The 20,726-nt window shown below is 42.0% G+C and overlaps 1 protein-coding gene across 2 annotated transcripts in view; it reads left to right on the plus strand.

The window, feature by feature from the left end:
• LOC139418542 (transmembrane protein 164-like) overlaps positions 1-19,863 on the plus strand; it is a 49,910-nt gene extending 30,047 nt beyond the window's left edge. Inside the window, exons 4-6 of one of the 2 annotated variants that reach the window (XM_071168092.1) lie at positions 8,529-8,607; positions 12,516-12,616; positions 16,658-19,863. In XM_071168092.1, the coding sequence (XP_071024193.1) occupies positions 8,529-8,607; positions 12,516-12,616; positions 16,658-16,861 (384 nt within the window). In that variant the 3' untranslated portion in view covers positions 16,862-19,863. The remainder of the gene's footprint in view (positions 1-8,528; positions 8,608-12,515; positions 12,617-16,657) is intronic. The other variant, XM_071168093.1, reaches the window with a different exon arrangement.
• The last annotated feature ends 863 nt before the right edge of the window (positions 19,864-20,726 follow it).

Below are 20,726 nucleotides of genomic sequence, written 5' to 3' on the forward strand. Positions count from 1 at the left end.
TGTCACATTTTTGGGCCCTCACTAGTTTACTACTTTCAAGTATTTTTACTTAAGTACTTTACACGACTGCGGTGGGGTTATGGTATGGGCAGGCATAAGCTACTGACAACGAACACTTTCATTTTATCGATTGCAATTTGAATGCACAGAGACACCATGACGAGATCTGTGACCAATCTGTATTCCCACTCGTGAAATTCATAGATTTCGGCCTAATTCATTTATTTAAATTGACTGAATTCCTTATGAACTGTAACTCAGTAAAATCTTTGAAATGTTGCGTTTCTTTTTGTAGTGCGTGCGTGCGTGCGTGCGTGCATACATACACTGAAAAACACATCTAGCATTGCTTATGGTTAAAGTGCCATATTTATTTGAAAGAAGCATTTTAAGGACAAAGAATATGCTGGATCTTCTTGACTTGTGGTATAGGAATTATACTGTCCTTTTGTCCAGAGGACAACCTAAAGTAACTGTCTAGTTGACAATTGCAGACCCTGTAAAGCATCTCAGCAAATATCAACTTGTCTCAACCCAATGTAACCATGGTGACGTAGAAGATCGTTTTTATGAGCCTTCCGGACTCTGTGATTGAATGCGACAAAGTGAAAGCAGAGCCCTACAGTATCTGTACTTGGCTACTGCTGACTGAATAGCTGTAAAACTGCCTCAACCCCCACTTCCTCTTCGCTCTGTCCTCATTGCTGCATTTCACTTTCCCTTCAGAGTTGCTCTGTTCCCTGCTCTGGAATAGTGTCTCTCTTGCTACTACTCACATATCATCAATGGAAACCAAGCCCAAATTTTATTAGGCCTGTTTTAGTTCCCTTAATAGACCCATTTTGTTGCATTCATCCATTGACGACTCAAAAGGGCTTTGGTTTCTCTTGCACAAGACTAAATTCAATGGTGTTGGCTGCCCCCGAACAGGCTCTGGCAACACAGTATGCAAGGATTAATTTGTCTTAAGAATTCTGCCTTATCTGTATTATTACCATTTGTTTTTAGAGGTGTTGTGATGAGTTCCTGTAGGTTTGGTTGGAAGTGAACCTGTACCTGATGCTATTGATTTAGAATACCATCAGGTCAGATGATTATGAAAGTGTCTCAGATTCATTACTCAGTCGCTTGGTTCCTGTCCTATTCTGGTGAGTGTCACGAACCGGCTCAAAGTTCGTAACAAAAAGGGAGACAACGTGGAGATAAGGAATAACAAAAATATATTTATTAACTGAAGTAAACTAAATACAGTTAACAATGGTGTGTGTGTGTGTGTGTGTAGTCCAGTAATCAGTAGTGTAAGTGAGTGGTTGCGTGCATAAATGTGATAATGAGGGGTGTTGAAAGGTGCCAAAGCAAACAAACAAAACGGCCACAAAAATGACACAACCAACATCCAACCGTGTGTCTGCATGGAGAGAGTCCCCCCCCAATGAATGGGGAAGAGGTGTATTTATCCCGGGACCATTTCGCTAACAACCCTCCCGGCTCCGCCCACACGGCTCCGCCCACCGACATCCTATTAAGGAAAATGAGCAAAGGGACAGAATACGGCAGACAGAGTGGGAGGGTCGTCACAGTGAGGTACACACTGGGGGTTTCTCAAAATACATACTACCGTACAAAACGGAGCACGGAGGTCTCTTTTCAAATGCGTACTCCGTTTGTACATATGTTGAAGCATGCATTGCTGCAAGCTTCAACGGAAAGTGTGCAGAGAAATAAAGTACCAGTAAAAAGTTTGGATACCTACTCATTCCAGGGTTTTTCTCTATTTTTACTATTTTTTACATTGTAGAATAATAGTGAAGACATCAAAACTATGAAATAACACATATGGAATCATGTAGTAACCAAAAAAGTGTTTAAAAAAAAATCACAATATATTTTATATTTGAGGTTCTTCAAAGTAGCCAACCTTTGCCTTGATGACAGCTTTCCACACTCTTGGCATTCCCTCATCCAGCTGAATGAGGTAGTCACCTGGAATGCATTTCAATTAACAGGTCTGTCTTGTTAAATTAAATTTATTGAATTTCTTTCCTTTAGCAGCTCAAATAAGTAAAGAGAAATGACAGTCCATCATTACTTTAAGACAGGGTCAGTCAATCCAGAATATTTCAAGAACTTTGAAAGTTTCAAGTGCAGTTGCAAAAGCCATGATGAAACTGGCTCTCATGAGGACAGCCACCGGAATGGAAGACCCAGAGTTACCTCTGAGGATATGTTCATTAGAGTTAACTGCACCTCAGATTGCAGTCCAAATGAATGCTTCACAGAGTTCAAGTAACAGACACATCTCAACATCAACTGTTCAGAGGAGACTGCTTGAATCAGGTGTTCATGGTCGAATTGCTGCAAAGAAACCACTACTAAAGGACACCACTACTAAAGGACACCACTACTAAAGGACACCAATAAGAAGAGACTTGCTTGGGCCAAGGAACACAAGCAATGAACATTAGACAGGTGGACATATGTCCTTTGGTCTGATGAATCGAAATTTGTGATTTTTCATTAAAACCGCTGTGTCTTTGTGAGACTCAGTGTAGGTGAACGAACAATCTCCACATGTGTGGTTCCCACCGCGAAGCATGGAGGAGGTGGTGTGGGGTGCGGGGTGCTTTGCTGGTGACACTGTCAGTGATTTATTTAGAATTCAAGGCACACTTAACCAGCATGGCTACCACAGCATTCTGCAGCGATACGCCATCCCATCTGGTTTGTGCTTAGTCCCACTATCATTTGTTTTTCAACAGGACAATGACCCAACACACCTCCAGGCTGTGTAAGGGCTATTTGACCAAGAAGGAGAGTGATGGAGTACTGCATCAGATGACTTGGCCTCCACAATCACCCGACCTCAACCCAATTGAGATGGATGAGTTGGACCGCAGAGGGAAGGAAAAGCAGCCAACAAGTGCTCAGCTTATGTGGGAACTCAAAGACTGTTGGAAAGCATTCCAGGTGAAGATGGTTGAGAGAATGCAAAAAGTGTGCAAAGCTGTCATCAAGGCAAATGCTAGCTGAGATTTATGAAAACTTTTGCTTTGTGTTATATCTTTGTTCGTCTCTATTGCCATTGTCCTGGCTGGAAGAAGGTTTAGTGAATGGGAGGTGCAGCGTGAGGTAATACAGTAGGAGGAGTGGGCATGCTTCTCAAATTAAATGTTTGATGTGTTCTCCACACTCTCGTCCTCGGAGAATGCACTCGGCGCATGAGTGTGGAGCACTGTAGTATGCATATTGAGAAACACCCACGGTCTCTCTCTCCTCCCCATGGACTATATGGGGCATGGTCTCACTCACACATAATTTCTGGGGTTTGTTTTAGTGTCATCAGTCATCGTATCCATAAGGATTTCTAGTGCCTTCAGAAAGTATTCAGACCCCTTTTACTTTTGACACATTTTGTGACGTTACAGCCTTATTCTAAAATGGACGAAATTGATGAGAGAATAAAACAATCTACACGCAATACCCCATAATGACAAAGCAAAAACTGAAATATCACATTTACATAAGTATTCCAACCCTTTACTCAGTGATTTGTTGAAGCACCTTTGGTAGTGATTACAGCCTTGTCTTCTTTGGTATGATGCTACAAACTGGGCACATCTGTATTTGGGGAGTTTCTCCCATTCTTCTCAGGAGATGCTCTCAAGCTCTGTCAGGTTGGATGGGGAGCGTCGCTGGACAGCTATTTTCAGGTCTCTCCAGAGGTGTTCAAGTGCCAGGTTTCCTGGACAAAGAGTTCAATCTTGGTTTCGTCAGACCAGAGAATCTTGTTTCTCATGGTCTGAGTGGCCTTTAGATGCCTTTTGACAAACTCCAAGCGGCCTGTCATGTGCCTTTTACTGAGGAGTGGCTTCCATCTGGCCACTCTACCATAAAGGCCTGATTTGGAGGTGTTCTGCAGAGATAGTTGTCCATCTGGAAGGTTCTCCCATCTCCACAGAGGAGCTCTGGAGCTCTATCAGGTTCCATTGGGTTCTTGGTCACTTCCCTGACCAAGGCTCTTCTTCCTAGGACTGCTCAGTTTGGCTGGGCGGCCAGCTCTAGGAAGAGTCTTGGTGGTTCCAAACTGTGTTATTGAGGACCTTACTTGCTGCAGGAATGTTTTTGTACCCTTCCTCACATTTATTGAAAATGAAACACTATCTACTTAGATATTCACACCCAGTGGTGGAAAAAGTACCCAATTTTCATACTTGAGTAAAAGTAAAGATACCTTAATCACCCAGTAAAATACTACTTGTGTAAAAGTATTTGGTTTAAAATATACTTAAGTATCAAAAGTAAATGTAATCACCAAAATATAGTTAAGTATTAAAAGTACAAGTATAAATAATTTCAAATTCCTTATATTAAGCAAAGCAGACGGGCACCATTTTCTTGGTTTGTTTTTATTTACAGATAGCCAGGGGCACACTCCAACATTCAGACATCATTTACAAATGAAGCATGTGTTTAGTGAGTCTGCCAGATCAGAGGCAGTAGAGATGACCAGGGATGTTCTCCTTATAAGTGTGTGAATTAGACCACATTTTCCTGTCCTGCTTAGCATTCAAAATGTAGCGAATACTTTTGGGTGTCAGGGAAAATGTCTGGAGTAAAAAGTAAATTTTCTTTAGGAATGTAGTGAAGTAAAATTTGTCAAATAGTTAAGTACAGATACCCCCCCAAAAAACTAATTAAGTAGTACTTTAAAGTATTTTTACTTAAGTACTTTACACCACTGTTCACACTCCTGAGTCAATACATATTAGAATCACCTTGGCAGTGATTATTATTATTTGACCCTGCTTGTCATCTATCAACATTTGAACATCTTGGCCATGTTCTGTTATAATTTCCACCCGGCACAGCCAGAAGAGGACTGGCCACCCCTCATATGGTTGTTCCCCTCTTGGTTTCTTCCTAGGTTCCAGCCTTTCTAGGGAGTTTTTCCTAGTCACTGTGCTTCTACGCCTGCATTGCTTGCTGTTTGGGGTTTTAGGCTGGGTTTCTGTACAGCACTTTGTGATATCAGCTGATGTAAGAAGGGCTTTATAAATAAATTTGATTGATTACAGCTGTGAGTATTTCTGGGTAAGTCTCTAAAGAGCTTTGAACACCTGGATTGTACTATATTTGCACATTATTTTGAAAATTCTTCAAGCTCTGTCAAGTTGGTTGTTGAGCTTTGCTAGAAAACCATTTTCAAGTCTTGCCATTGATTTTGAGTCAAAACTGTATCTAGGCCACTCTGGAACATTCAATGCCGTCTTGGTAAGTAACTCCAGTGTATATTTGGGCTTGTGTTTTAGGTTATTGACCTGCTGAAAGTTGATTTGTCTCCCAGTGTCTGTTGGAAAGCAGACTGAACCAGGTTTTCCTCTAGGATTTTTTTATGTGCTTAGCTCTATTCCGTTTATTTTTATTTAAAAAATTCCCTAGTCCTTGCCGATGATGAGCATACCAACAACATGATGCAGCCTCCACCATGCTTGAAAAAAAGTGTGGTACTCAGTGATGTGTTGGATTTGCCCCAAACATAATACTTTGTATTCATGACATAAAGTTAATTTCTTTGCCAAATGTTTAGCAATTTTACTTAAATGTTAAATGTAACTAGGCAAGTCAGTTAAGAACAAATTCTTATTTACAATGACGGCCTACCACGGCCAAACCCTAATGACGTTGGGCCAATTGTGCGCCACCCTATGGGACTCCCAATCACGGCCTGTTGTGATACAGCCTGGAATCAAACCAGAGTCTGTGGTGACGCCTCTAGCACTGAGATGCAGTGCCTTAGACCACTGCGCCACTCAGGAGCCGTATAGTGCCTTATTGCAAACAGGATGAATGTTTAGGAATATTTTTTAGTCTGTACAGGCTTCCTATTTACTCTGTTGTTTAGGTTAGTATTGTGGAGTAACTACAATGTTGATCCATCCTGTTTCTTCCTGTCTTAGCCATTAAACTGTAACTGTTTTAAAGTAACCATTGGCCTCATGGTGAAATCCCTGAGCGCTTTCCTTCCTCTCCGGCTACTGAGTTAGGAAGGACGCCTGTATCTTTGTAGTGACTGGATGTACTGATATACAATCCAAAATATTTAACTTCACTATGATGAAAGGGATATTCAATTTCTGCTTCTTTTTATTTTTTACCCATCTTCCAATAGGTACCCTTCTTTGCGAGGCATTGAAAACCTCCCTGGTCTTTGTGGTTGAAATTCACTGCTCGACTAAGGGACCTTACAATTTGCTGTATGTGTGGGGTACAGAGAATAGGTAGTCAATAAAAATGTGTTAAATACTATTGCACACAGTGAGTCCATGCTACCTTCACAAACCGGCTTGTAGCCTGTAACAAAAAGGAGAAAACGTGGAGATAACTTTAGTTCATAAATACATTTGTTTAACTATAAACAAGTAACAACGGGGTGTGTAGTCAGTGATTGTGTGCATAGATGTGATAATGAGGAGTGTTGAGGTGCCAAAGCAAACACACAAAACAGCTACAAAAAGGCCATAACCAAATTCCAACAGTGAGTCTCCTCAATGAATGAGGGAAAGGTGTATTTATCCCCAGGACACACCCGAGCCCAGGTGTGTCCCATTTCGCTGATGACCCTCCCGGCTACGCCCACCGACCTCCTAATAAGGAAAACAAGAGCAAAGAGAAAATTCGGCAGACAGTGGGAGGGTCGTCACACTACTTATTAAGTGACTTGTTAAGTAAATTTGTACTCCTGATTTTATTTAGGCATGCCATAACGACAGTGTTGAATACTTACTGACTCGAGGCATTTAAGCATTTCATTTTTAATACATTTGTAAAAGTTTCTAAAAACATAATTCCACTTTTGATATTATGGGGTTCTATGTATGTGTGTGTGTAGGCCAGTGACAATCTCAATTTAGTACGTTTTAAATTCATTCTGTTACACAAAATGTGGAAAAAGTCAAGTGGTGTGAATACTTTCTGAAGGCACTGTATACTTTATTTCTAAATAAGTTAATAGTTAAACAAAGCAAACATGGTGGTAAATAACCAGACCGTACAACACATTCTGCTAGTTCAGTTCACAATACCCAAATTAAATGTAGTTTTATTTCTTGAAGGTTGTTAATCTGTGGTGTCCAGTTTGGACCGATTTAAAAAAATTAAAAAAATATTTTACATTTTTATATATATATATATATATATTTTAGTCATTCTGATACGCAATAATCATTTAGAATTGTTTTAGTTCATTCAGAAGATTTGTCTTATTAGGAAGTAAATGCACCCTTTTGAATGTCTCAAGTCAAGGATTCCAGCCACGCTGTCAACTGTAATTCATGTATAATAGGGGGAATTGAACGGTAAAGACCGAGGCTACTTACGTAACTAAGGCCTCATAATGTGACTTTGGCCTTGTTCAGTACACTTGAGTTCCCTTAACCTGTTCTTGGTCTGTGGCACCAATTCCTACCTCCTTTTATTGTGGTCTGGCAGGCAGGCAGGGTTTGTGTTGGCCCAGTAACCACAGAAGCACGTGACCGGCAACTCTCAGGAACCCCTGACCAACACTGAGGCTCCACACACACACACCCGTCTGTCTGTGCAGGCTGGAGGAGAGTTCTGTGTCTACGCTACAGACACAGTCATGTATAAGGTCATAACTGATCACCTAAGGCAGTCGTATTCTAACTTTTTTTAGCAGGGACCCCATTTTCTTGTCCCCACAAGAATTTCTCCCGACCCCACCCCAAATCTAATGACAAATTTAGATTTTTACATCAACAAATAACCTTCAATTCATTACATTTTAATCTCTTATCAAAATGAAAAGAGACCAATAAATATGTGTACTCAGTTATTTTTTTCTTATCTTTCTCAAAAACCTTTGTATATTGTCCCATACAATAATCTGTGCTTTTTAATTATTTGTTTCAACAAAAAAAAATCTAACATTTCCCCGACTTTAAATACCGCTGATCTATGGTCATAGTGTTTTCTATCGTTCTTTCCTCCTAGATGTAAATGCATTAAAGAAGTCACCATATGGACAGGAATTGATTGCATTCAGTGTAAAGAATAGCTTTGTTATGTGATCAACTCTAAGACCATGCAGCCCTGCAGCAGCATGGATTATTACTGCTGGTCTAGAGAGTGTACCCTGTGGGTTTCCTTTACACACACCACTTTTCCTCTCCAGCCACAATCTCACTCTCACATTTTTACTGTTAATTAAGGCTAGCTGGCCATTTTACAGAGCTGTTACAGTCTGATGCCTATGGGAATGGTTCTCTTGTTTTTTTCTTTGACGGAAATTAGCCTAATTGAAACCAGAACGGCACTTCAGACTAATCGCCAGCCATGTTTTGATTACAATTGTGCTGTCAAACTTTTCCGTAGCCAAACAATGTCAATTGCAAGAGCAGGACATTGTTTAACATTCAGTGTAGTAAGGCAAACACTCTTGTATGTGTGTATATGCTGAAATGAAGCTGATGTAGATGCTGAACACATCTGTTCTGTTTGTCTGTGTTCAGCTTCCGTTTGAGAAGGAGGTCTACTACATTCAGCATTCCATGCTCTACCTGGTGCCGGTATACCTATTCAGGAAAGGAGGTACGTTCCACCTTCTTTTGCACTTATGAAATTCTGTGCTCTGTTGTCAACATTCCATGGGTGCTTCACTAGAAATTAAACCATCTCGAGTTATTCATCACTGCTACCTTAACTCAACCAATCGAAACCCTTCTCCCAGTTGTGAGATTGTTGGACTGACAGAGGGGGAGACCTGGGGAAAACTGACAGACTGCCATCTAGTGTAGAGATGCCATTCTTGCAACCAGTTTCAAGTTTAATGGTCACATGCATAAGTACATTGAAATACCTTTCTTGCAACCTATAAACCCAACAATGCAGTAATCAATAACAATGTAGTACTTACTATAAGTTAAGGTAGAACAAAAACACACCAATAAAAATAGAACACGAGAAAGTATTTTTTCTTTATTTAACCAGGCAAGTCAGTTAAGAACAAATTATTATTTTCAATGACGGCCTAGGAACAGTGGGTTAACTGCCTGTTCAGGGGCAGAACGACAGATTTGTACCTTGTCAGCTCTGGGATTTGAACTTGCAACCTTCCAGTTACTAGTACAACGCTCTAACCACTAGGCTACCCTGCCGCCCCAATTAAGCATACTTTATACAGGGTCAGTTCCAGTACCATAGGTACGATGTGCAGGGATACTGGAATGATAGAGATAGATATGGTGAGTGTGTGTGTGTGTGTGACCAATGATGAAGTGACTGTGTGTGTGTGTCAGTTGCATACGTGTGTAGGGCCATGTGAATGTGCAGTGTAAAAATTAAATACAAGGGTCAACTCCAGTCTGTGTAGCTATTTAATTAGTCATTTTTCAGTCTTATGGCTTGGGGATAGAAACTGTTGAGGAGCCTGTTAGTGTCAGATTTGATATACTGGTTTGTTTGCTGTGCTGAAGCAGAGAGAACAGTCTATGGCTTGAGTGGCTGGAGATTTTTCCGACATTCCTTTCACACCGCCTGATATAGAGGTCCTGGATGGCAGGGAGCTTGGTCCCAGTGATGTACTGGACTGGCCGCACCACCCTCTGTAGCGCCATGTAATCGAGGGCGGTGATATTGCCACACCAAGCAGTGATGCAGCCAGTCAAGATGCTCTCAATGGTACCGCTGTAGAACCTTTTTGAGGATTTGAGGGCCCATGCCAAACCTGTTCAACCTGCCTTCTTCACGACCGTGCGTGTGTCAGCTCCTCGGTCTTACTGAGGGAGAGGTTGTTGTTCCAACACCACACTGACAGGTCACTGACCTACCTCCCTGTAGGCTGTGTCATCGTCGCTGGTGATCAGGCCTACCACCTTTGTGTAGTCAGAACTTGATGTTGGAGTCATGTGTGGCCACACAATTGTGGGTGAACGGGGAGTACAGGAGGGGACTAAGCACACACCCCTGTGGGGCCCCAGGTGTTGAGGATCAGCATGGCGGAGGTGTTGTTGCCTACCTTCACTACCTGGGGTCGGCCCGGAAGTGCAATTGGATCTGTTTGGGCGGTATGCAAATTCAAATCAAATTGTATTTGTCACATGCGCCAAATACAACAGTGAAATGCTTACTTACAAGCCCTTAACCAACAATGCAGTTAAGAAAAATAAGTGTTAAGTAAAAAATAGAGAAGTCAAAAATAAAAGTAACAAATAATTAAAGGGCAGCAGTAAAATAACAGTAACGGGGGTACCAGTACAGAGTCAATGTGGAGGCTATATACAGGGGGTACCAGTACAGAGTCAATGTGGAGGCTATATACAGGGGGTACCAGTACAGAGTCAATGTGGAGGCTATATACAGGGGGTACCAGTACAGAGTCAATGTGGAGGCTATATACAGGGGGTACCAGTACAGAGTCAATGTGGAGGCTATATACAGGGGGTACCAGTACAGAGTCAATGTGGAGGCTATATACAGGGGGTACCGGTACAGAGTCATTGTGGAGGCTATATACCAGTACAGAGTCATTGCGCGGGGGCACCGGTTAGTCGAGGTAATTGAGGTAAAATGTGCATGTAGGTAAAGTGACTATGCATGGATAATAAACAGAGTAGCAGCAGTGTAAAAGAAACGGGGGGGGGGGGGCAATGCAAATAGTCTGGGTAGCCATTTGATTAGCTGTTTAGTAGTCTTATGGCTTGGGGATAGAAGCTGTTAAGAAGCCTTTTGGACCTAGACTTAGCGCTCCGGTAACGCTTGCTGTGCGGTAGGAGAGAGAACAGTCTATGACTAGGGAGGCTGGAGTCTTTTTTTTTTTGACCATTTTTAGGGCCTTCCTCTGACACCGCCTGGTATAGAGATCCTGGATGGCAGGAAGCTTGGCCCCAGTGATGTACTGGGGTGTACGCACTACTCCCTGGAGTGGGTCTAGGGTGTCTGGGATGATGGAGTTGTGTGCCATAACCAGCCTCTCAAAGCACTTAATGACTACAAATGTGAGTGCTACAGGCCGGTAGTCATTGTGGCACAAAGCCTTCAAGTTCTTGGGAACAGGAACGATGGTGGTAAGCTTAAAACATGTGGAGATTAGACTGGAACAAGGAGAGGTTGAAATGACATTGAATATGCCTGCCAGCTTGCTGTCATTTAAAAAAAAGATGTTTAACATCCAAAGCAGAACATATAATATGGTTACGAATAAGAGGTAATCATTTACCTGACAACAATTCAGAAGAAAACACTATGGTGGCCTGTGTTGTTCAAATGAGCTCCCCAACTGACAACAAAAGTCTGGACTACAATTTGAACGAAGAGAATTGAATGAGCTCTCGATCTGTGATTTACTATTTCTCTCCAATACAGTTAAGCTAAACTGCTTAAAATGTGACCACTTGAAAGAAAATCGGTAAGATCACGAACACCCTGGCTCCTAACAAATTCACACCAATTTGGAACAACCAAGTCCGTATCATACCCGTACGTGTAACATATCTTTGAACATAAGGAAGGATTCATATCCCTAAACAATAGGGGTGGGCTGTCATAGCAGTTTCAATGTGTTGTAGATGTATAAATGAAAAGTTGATTTCCAAAGAGCTGGGTGGAGGTGAGCTAAACACAGCTACAGTGCAACCAAGCCCATAGCTGTACTGTAGAGGAGTTCACAGTACGTTATGACTTCATGTTGCCTGGTGGCAACATCTGTATTTGATAGGATACTGCTCTGTCAATTATACAGTGGAATTTGTGAGTCACTCTGCCCCGAGTCCCAAAAGCGGGGAGGGGAACTCCATGTCTATGCATTCTGCTCCAATGGCTGATGTGAAATGGCAGTGAGACAAAGAGAGAGCTCAGAGTCCTAGCCAAGCTCATGATGACTCAGTGATAAGGAATCTCTGTGTATCTGGGTGTCTGTACTGGCTCTCTGTGCATTGTGATGGTAGAGTGCTATCTAGTCCACTGGGCTTTGGGTTGAGAGCAAGCGAGGGAACAATGAATGGAGGGCTTGTTCCCTCAGCTCCCCCTCCCCTCTCCACCCTTCCACTCTGTTCCTGGCTCTGTGCTGCTGGGCTGTCTCTCTCTGGCCCGGACTTAATTGACTCTGTCTCCACTAGAGCACAGGGGTGGAAAAATGCCTCAACACATGGACCTGTTTTCAATCAATCCTCTGTTGGAGACACCCACAGGCTCAGAGAGAGGAGGAGGGTTACATGAGGATCTAGGGGTAGGAAGGGCCTCATGAATGCAAAGGCTCCATGTGATAATGCTTGTGAAACAGCAAACAAGCTCGACACCACCATCCCTAGTCAGCACTGGTTTGGATCAAAGTGGGTCTCTTGAAGAAAAATATTAATTGGCAGCTGTATTCTTTGAAGGGGGAGTAAGAATACCAATAGTGATTCATCTCCCTGCCAATAAACTGAAAGCAATCCATAACAGGATCTTCAGCTCTGTTTTTTGTATAATGTTCATACATTGTCTATTCTCTCCCACTGCAGGTGTGTACAAGCCGGAGCCCTTAGGGGACATGTGGTGGGCTATCCTCTCCACTGGCATCTTGTTCCTCTATCACTTCCTGTTCCTGCAGGGCCTGGGCCTGGTAAGAGACTAATTGAGGGAGCCCTCTACTGGACACTTGGTGAAACGGCTCCCCTCGCTCTTAAAGGAGAGGCCAGTAACATGAGGCACATGACACAGAAATACAGGATGTTGACAAGATTTGTACCCTATAGACATAGATCATATATTGATGCTAGGGAGGTTAACCATTAAATGTTTATCAGCCGAAAGTACATTTGACTGGTCGTGTTTACATCTATAGGGAAATGTACATCATTTAGTGGAATTAAATTAACGCGTGTGTATTGTCTTTAGTCGTCATGTATTTTATCACATGCACACAGCATACAGAGTTTAGTTTGAGGATTGGATTGGCCCATCACTTGTCTGAGGTACCACAGACCTCTTCTGCACAAGACATAACACGCGATTGCATTTAGAATTGTTAACTATTTTGATGGTCACGATTTTAAGAGCTACTATTTCTCAATCTCAACTCGTATTTAAAGCGCGCCTCCCATTCTCCATTCGAGTGCATAGGCTAGAGTCAACGGTAGGCTAGAGTCAACGGCAGGCTAGAGTCAACGGCAGGCTAGAGTCAACGGCAGGCTAGAGTCAACGGCAGGCTAGAGTCAACGGCAGGCTAGAGTCAACGGCAGGCTAGAGTCAACGGCAGGCTAGAGTCAACGGCAGGCTAGAGTCAACGGCAGGCTAGAGTCAACGGCAGGCTAGAGTCAACGGCAGGCTAGAGTCAACGGCAGGCTAGAGTCAACGGCAGGCTAGAGTCAACGGCAGGCAGGCTATCAGCGCGTCACCCACCACTTTACAATGGGAGCTTCAGGCAGTCTAATTGTTTGGAACCTGAACGTTTTAATTTACTTCAAATGAGGAATGTCTTACCTTGCTTCAAAGTAACGTAGCCAAAATCCAACCATAGAAATTTGGAAGCAATTATTTTATAAAGACTTCCTTATGCAATTTAACCAAATCAAATCTAATCAAATGTATTTATATAGCCCTTCATACATCAGCTGATATCTCAAAGTGCTGTACAGAAACCCAGCCTAAAACCCCAAACAGCAAGCAATGCAGGTGTAGAAGCACGGTGGCTAGGAAAAACTCCCTAGAAAGGCCAAAACCTAGCCCCCCGACACATAAACTACTGCAGCATAAATACTGTAGGCTGAGACAGGAGGGGTCAGGAGACACTGTGGCCCCATCCGAGGACACCCCCGGACAGGGCCAAACAGGAAGGATATAACCCCACCCACTTTGCCAAAGCACAGCCCCCACACCACTAGAGGGATATCTTCAACCACCAACTTACCATCCTGAGACGAGGCCGAGTATAGCCCACAAAGATCTCCGCCGCGGCACAACCCAAGGGGGGGCGCCAACCCAGACAGGAAGATCACATCAGTGACTCAACCCGCTCAAGTGACGCACCCCTCCTAGGGACGATATGAAAGAGCCCTAGTAAGCCAGTGACTCAGCCCCTGTAATACGGTTAGAGGCAGAGAATCCCAGTGGAAAGAGGGGAACCGGCCAGGCAGAGACAGCAAGGGCGGTTCGTTGCTCCAGAGCCTTTCCGTTCACCTTCCCACTCCTGGGTCAGACTACACTCAATCATATGACCCACTGAAGAGATGAGTCTTCAGTAAAGACTTAAAGGTTGAGACCGAGTTTGCGTCTCTTACATGGGTAGGCAGACCATTCCATAAAAATTGAGCTCTATAGGAGAAATCCCTGCCTCCAGCTGTTTGCTTAGAAATTCTAGGGACAATTAGGAGGCCTGCGTCTTGTGACGGTAGCGTACGTGTAGGTATGTACGGCAGGACCAAATCAGAAGGATAGGTAGGAGCAAGCCCATGTAATGCTTTGTGGGTTAGCAGTAAAACCTTGAAATCCCTTGCCTTGACAGGAAGCCAGTGTAGGGAGGCTAGCACTGGAGTAATATGATAAAAACATTTGGTTCTAGTCAGGATTCTAGCAGCCGTATTTTGCACTAACTGAAGTTTATTTAGTGCTTTATCCGGGTAGCCGGAAAGTAGAGCATTGCAGTAGTCTAACCAGCTTTTCTCTCCCTGTTCTATTGGTTTTCATATCAACTTTCTTCGGTTGTCCAGAAGCGAAAGGCACAATCCTGGTTATTTATTTTCGATCTGTCACATGGAACCGCTCGCATTAGTTAAATAAAATAATAATTAGATGCGCTGTTTAGAACTGTGTTTCCCGCAAATTGCATTTCGGTAAATGTTTGAAAATGACGTTTTATTAGCTGCTTCGTTTACAGCCGTTGCATGTTCAATAACAGGCCATTGACATGTAAGATCCACAAACAGCTGGTGCACCACAAACAGCAGTTCAGTCTATTGAAGGAAAAACAAAGCTTAAAGCTCTTATTGGGAAAATGTATCTTTCTTGTATACATCCATAGTCTTTTTTTTGTTGGTCACGTCATTTTACTCTTTGGACATTTTTATACCGTTTGTTGACAAGTTAACTAGGGTCGGTTAGTCGGCAGCAGAATCGACCAAATTGTGCATCCTGAATTGATACAGGACACAGGAAGTGAAGTAAGATAACTGTCATGCACATTCTATGTTTTTATTTTAATAGGATTCAACATAAACATGATGCTGGATGGATACAGGATCTGGATAGAGAGTTTGAGTAAAGATAGTGCCTTCAGAAAGTATTTACTGACTTTTTCCTCCCAAAAATTTTACACAGCCTGAATTTAAAATGGATTCAATTGAGATTTTTGTGTCACTGGCCTAAACACAATACCCCGTAATGTCAAAGTGAAATTATGTTTAGACATTTTTACAAATTAATAAAGAATGAAATGCTGAAATGTCTTGAGTCAATAACTATTCAACCCTGTTGTTATGGCAAGTCTAAATAAGTTCAGGAGTAGAAATGTGCTTAACAAGTCACATAAGTTGCATGGATGTGGAATAATAGTTTAACATGATTTTTGAATGACTACCTCATCTCTTTACCCCACACATACAATTATCTGTAAGGTCCTTCAGTTGAGCAGTGCATTCATTTCAAGCACAGATTCAACCGCAAAGAAGGGCACCTATTGATAGATGGGTACAAAAACAAAACAGACATTGAATATCCATTTGAGCATGGTGTATCAATACACCCAGTCACTACAAAGATACAGGTGTCCTTCCTAACTCAGTTGCCAGAGAGGAAGGAAACTACTCAGGGATTTCAACATGAGGCCAACGGTGACTTTAAAACAGTTACAGTTTAATGGCTGTGATAGGAGACACGTCACGAAGTACCACTCTTCATATTTTCAGGCATGGTGGTGGCTGCATCATGTTATGGGTATGCATGTCATCGGCAAGAACTAGGGAGTTTATAATAAAAATAAACGGAATAGAGCTAAGCACACAAAATCCTAGAGGATTTGTTCAGTCTGCTTTCAAACAGACACTGGGAGACAAATTCAGCTTTCAGCAGGACAATAACCTAAAACACAAGGCCACATATTATACTGGAGTTACTTACCAAGACGGCATTGAATGTTCCTGAGTGCCCTAGTTTTTTTAGTTTTGGTTTAAATCGTCTTGAAAATCTATGGCAAGGCTTGAAAATAGCTGTTGAGCAATGATCAACAACTAACTTCAAAGAGCTTGAAGAATTTTAAAAGGAATGTGCAAATATTGTACAATCCAGGTGTGCAAAGCTCTTAGACTTACCCAGAAGACTCACAGCTGTAATTGCTGTCAAAGGTGATTCTAACATGTATTGACTCAGGGGTGTGAATACTTGTACTTTTCTAAAACATTTTTGTCATTATGGGGTATTGTGTGTAGATGGGTTAAATCTATTTTGAATTCCGTCTGTCACACAACAAAGTGGAGTAAGTCAAGGGGTGTAAATATTTCTGAAGGCACTGTACATGACACACTAGCATGTCTAATGAGCTGCGTGACACAGCTGACTGCTCTTCTCTCTTATAGCCTGACTGAAGTTACAAATGAAACAAACACCAAGCAAGGCCTCTGTGTTTCTGCTAGCTAGTCTCTCACTTCTCTTTTTCTCTCCCTCTTCCCAGATGACCGAGGTCAACCTGAATAACATGTTGTGTCCAGCGGTGTCTGACCCATTTTATGGGCCTTGGTACCGGGTTTGGGCTGCGGGTCACCAGACCCTGCTGACCCTGGTCCATGGGAAGGCCCTGACCCTCTTCTCTTACCACACCGGCCCCACCTGCAGGTACCTGCTGGACACCGCAAGACTGCGCAGCAAGGTCGACTGAACAGACCGACAAACAGACTCACTCGGACGTAGCCTTTTTAAATCCAATGCCTGTTCTTACGTTGGGATTTTCTATCAACATATTTTTTAATGCATCTTGTACAACTTACCTTTTTTTACTATAAAGAATTAGGCATTTCAGGGTGAAATTAAACAAAGTTATTATTTTTGTGTTAGGGATGGCTTGCATTGTTTGCATGCACACATGATGGGAAGACTGCTGGAGTTGGTAGTAATTGGTGTGTGGCTGGCCAGGGGAAATTAGCCTTTTATTTTGTCTTGGTCAGATGTCCTGAACCTGAGTTACTCATGTTTTTAAAAGTTACTCTTTTTTTTTATTTCTAAAGTTGCCTTTTGTAGTTATGTTCAGAAAAATGGGGCTAGCCCACATATCACTGAATTGTTACTGTACACTTTAAACTCTTAATTTGTGCTTGCCATGACAGTTGGCCCAGGTATGGGTAAAGTTGCCCTTTTGTGTTTGTATTTAAGATGACGTTATCTTTGACATGTTTAATCCATTGTAAAAGCCATCACTTTGTGATATTTTGTTTGTTAGAAAAGTAACGGTTGTGACGCATTTGTCTGTCATATCTGTGGTCACAGCCTCTGCTGACAAGGACAAACCTGTTCCTCACGTCTTTGCTGGATCAAGTGGTATAAATGAGAGGGCTCCTGCATCTTTGTCGCATCTCTCCATCACTGATTTTACATTCTCTTTCACCTCTGCAGTTGAGTAAGGGGCCTTTTTACAGACAAGTGTTTGTCCTGTTGGATCATTATGGACGAGGGGAAATTACAGGAAGGTATCTTGATGTACAGTGCCTTTTTAAAGTATTCAGACCCCTTGACTTTTTCCAAATGTCGTTAGCTTACAGCCTTATTCTAAAATGGATTTAAAAAACCATTTAATACATCTACACACAATACCCCACGATGCAAAAACAAGTTTTTAGAAATTCTTGCAAAGTTATGAACTAAACAAATACCTACAGTGCCTTCTGAAAGTATTCAGAGCCCTTACATTCAAACCCTTTACTCAGTACTTTGTTGAAGCACCTTTGGCAGCAATTACAGCCTCAAGCCTTAATGGGTATATTGCCACAAGCTAGGCACACCTGTATTTGGGGAGTTTTTCCCCATTCTTCTCTGCAGTTGTTTGATCGGGTAAAAATCTGTGCTCTGGCTGGGCCACTCAAGGACATTCTGAGACTTGCCCCGAAGCTACTCCTGTGTTGTCTTGGTGGTGTGCTTAAGGTTGTTGTCCTGTTAGACTGGGGCGAAAGTTCACCTTCCAAGGTCCTGAGCGCTCTGGAGCAGGTTGTCATCTGTACTTTGCTCCGTTCATCTTTCCCTTGATCCTGACTAGTCTCTCAGACCCTACTGCTGAAAAACATCTCCACGGCATGATGCTGCCACCACCATGCTTCACTGTAGGGAGGGTGCCAGGTTTCCTCCAGATGTGACGCTTGGCATTCAGGCCAAAGAGTTCAATCTTGTTTTCATCAGACCAGAGAATCTTGTTTCTCTTGGTCTGAGTGTCCCTTAGGTGTCTTTTTGCAAACTCCAAGCGGGCTGTCATGTGCCTTTTACTAAGGAGTGGCTTCCACCTGGCCACTCTACCATGAAAGCCTGATTTGGTGGAAAGCCTGAGATGGTTCTCCCATCTCCACAGATGAACTCTGGAGCTCTGTCAGAGTAACCATTGGGTTCTTGGTCACCTCCCTGACCAAGGCCCTTCTCCCCTGATTGCTCAGCTTGGTTGGGTAGCCAGCTCTAGGAAGAGTCTTGGTGGTTCCAAATCTCTTCCATTTAAGAATGATGCAGGCCACTGTGTTCTTGGGGACCTTAAATGCTGCAGAAATGTTTTGGTACCCTTCCCCAGATCTGTGCCTCGACACAATCCTGTCTCTGAGCTCTACGGACAATTCTTTCAACCTCACGGCTTGGTTTTTGCTCTGACATGCAGTTAATGTGGGACCTTTTTATATAGACAAGTGTGTGCCTTTCCAAATCATGTCCAATCAATTGGATTTATCACAGGTGGTACAACTCCAAGTTGTAGAAACATCTCAAGGATGATCAATGGAAACAGGATGCACCTGAGCTCAATTTAGAGTTTCATAGCAAAGGGTCTGAATACTTATGTAAATATGTTATTTCTGTTTTTTTTTTTAAATGTGCAAACATTTTTGCTTTGTCGTTATGGTGTATTTTGTATAGATTGCTGAGGATTTGTTTTTTTATTTAATCCATTTTAAAATAAGGCTGTAATGTAACGTGGAAAAATCCAACTTTCTGAATGCACTGTAGGTTTTGGATACAGCACAGTTGTCAAAAGGGTGAGAGGAGCGATGTCCTGTGCCTGTTGAGAGACGGGATCTGAAAGGTAGAGATGGCCTTCAGAGATGATTCATTATAGGGATTTAGGGCTCTATTACATCCGTATTGCGGAAGTTCGGCATTACAGCGTGATTGAAATGTAAAGGCATTGTTCCTGAGTTAGCGGTAAACGCTTCATATGTTGACTTCAGTGATACAGATTGAAGAGCCTTTTGATCATGGGGCATATTCAGTGGTTTGCTATCAAGGTTGCGGATGAAATGTATGTGTAACGTCAGTTCTCAATCAAATGCCTGTTCTATACATTACACTTCAATCTACATTCTGAGTGTTGATTATTTTTAAGGGGCAGCCCAATTTCAGTCCATATATCTACCCCAATATAGACATTCTATATAACCGATCACATACATTAAACAAAGTATCTGTTTACTGATTACCTGCATAGCTCTACTTCGGGACAGTCATTGGGAACCCCTGTTTTAAGGGAAGCATCTGTTTGCTATTCTCCATCACTTCGATCGATCCCATTTTGTAATGAGGGATTGTTGTGTTCCCTTACACATTAGAAATACAAGGGATATGGTATACTTTTGTACACTTTTCTAGGTGGATGTGCAATGTGCTGTATTGACAATAAATGTGATTTCTGCCCTTAAATGGTCTTCTCAGTGAATAGTTTCAGGAACTAATAAATAATTCATTGGATTTATATAGTGCTCAAAAGAGTAAGGGGGAACACCTCTACCAATGTGTACCACCAACAATATTATCCAAGCTGTAAATATAACCTTGTGTATTGTAAAACATTCAATCAAGCTCCAACTCCACGTTGGATTGTAATAAAACACCCATGACACAAAACATGCGCACACAATTTTGTATATTTTCACTTGGTTTTATTTTTTTTTATTGGATAAATGATTTAAAGGTAATAAATGTTTAACTACATTATCTCCACAGCCATTGCTCACATACCCACTGATAACCCATCAATATATATGATTTTTTTCCCCCACAATTTTTGGGGGTGGGTATTTTTTTTTAGATGCCATACTATCATAAATGCCCATTAAGTCTCATCACACTAACAGCAATTCAATGGGGAAGGAGGATCTAGCTCTAAAGGTAAGTCGTTTATTTCCCAGTTCATATTATTCCATCAACATTTTCAAGTTACTAAAGTTGAGAAAGTGAACCAAAAATGTAAAGTAGAAGAAATAAAAGGTGGTTGTGAGGGGTTACGCCAGGCAACCCCACATCCTGTCATGCCACCACAGCAGAGACTGTCACTCTGCACAGCAACATGTCTCAACTTGGTGTCTGAAATTTTCTGAACATAGAAAACCACAATTAATTTAGAAACTAGATCCAAAATATTTTTTGGAAAATAATTGATGTACAAAAAAGTTTTTTTTTCTTAAAGTACATTTTCTTATAAAAGTTGTATTCATTTGTAGATCAGTGCGATTGTATTCCAGTGCAGCTACTGGGTCCAGAGTAAAGAAAAGAGGCTTTTTCAT

The sequence above is a fragment of the Oncorhynchus clarkii genome, chromosome 10 (genome assembly GCF_045791955.1).
Source record: "Oncorhynchus clarkii lewisi isolate Uvic-CL-2024 chromosome 10, UVic_Ocla_1.0, whole genome shotgun sequence".
In the NCBI taxonomy this organism is placed as follows: Eukaryota; Metazoa; Chordata; class Actinopteri; order Salmoniformes; family Salmonidae; genus Oncorhynchus; species Oncorhynchus clarkii.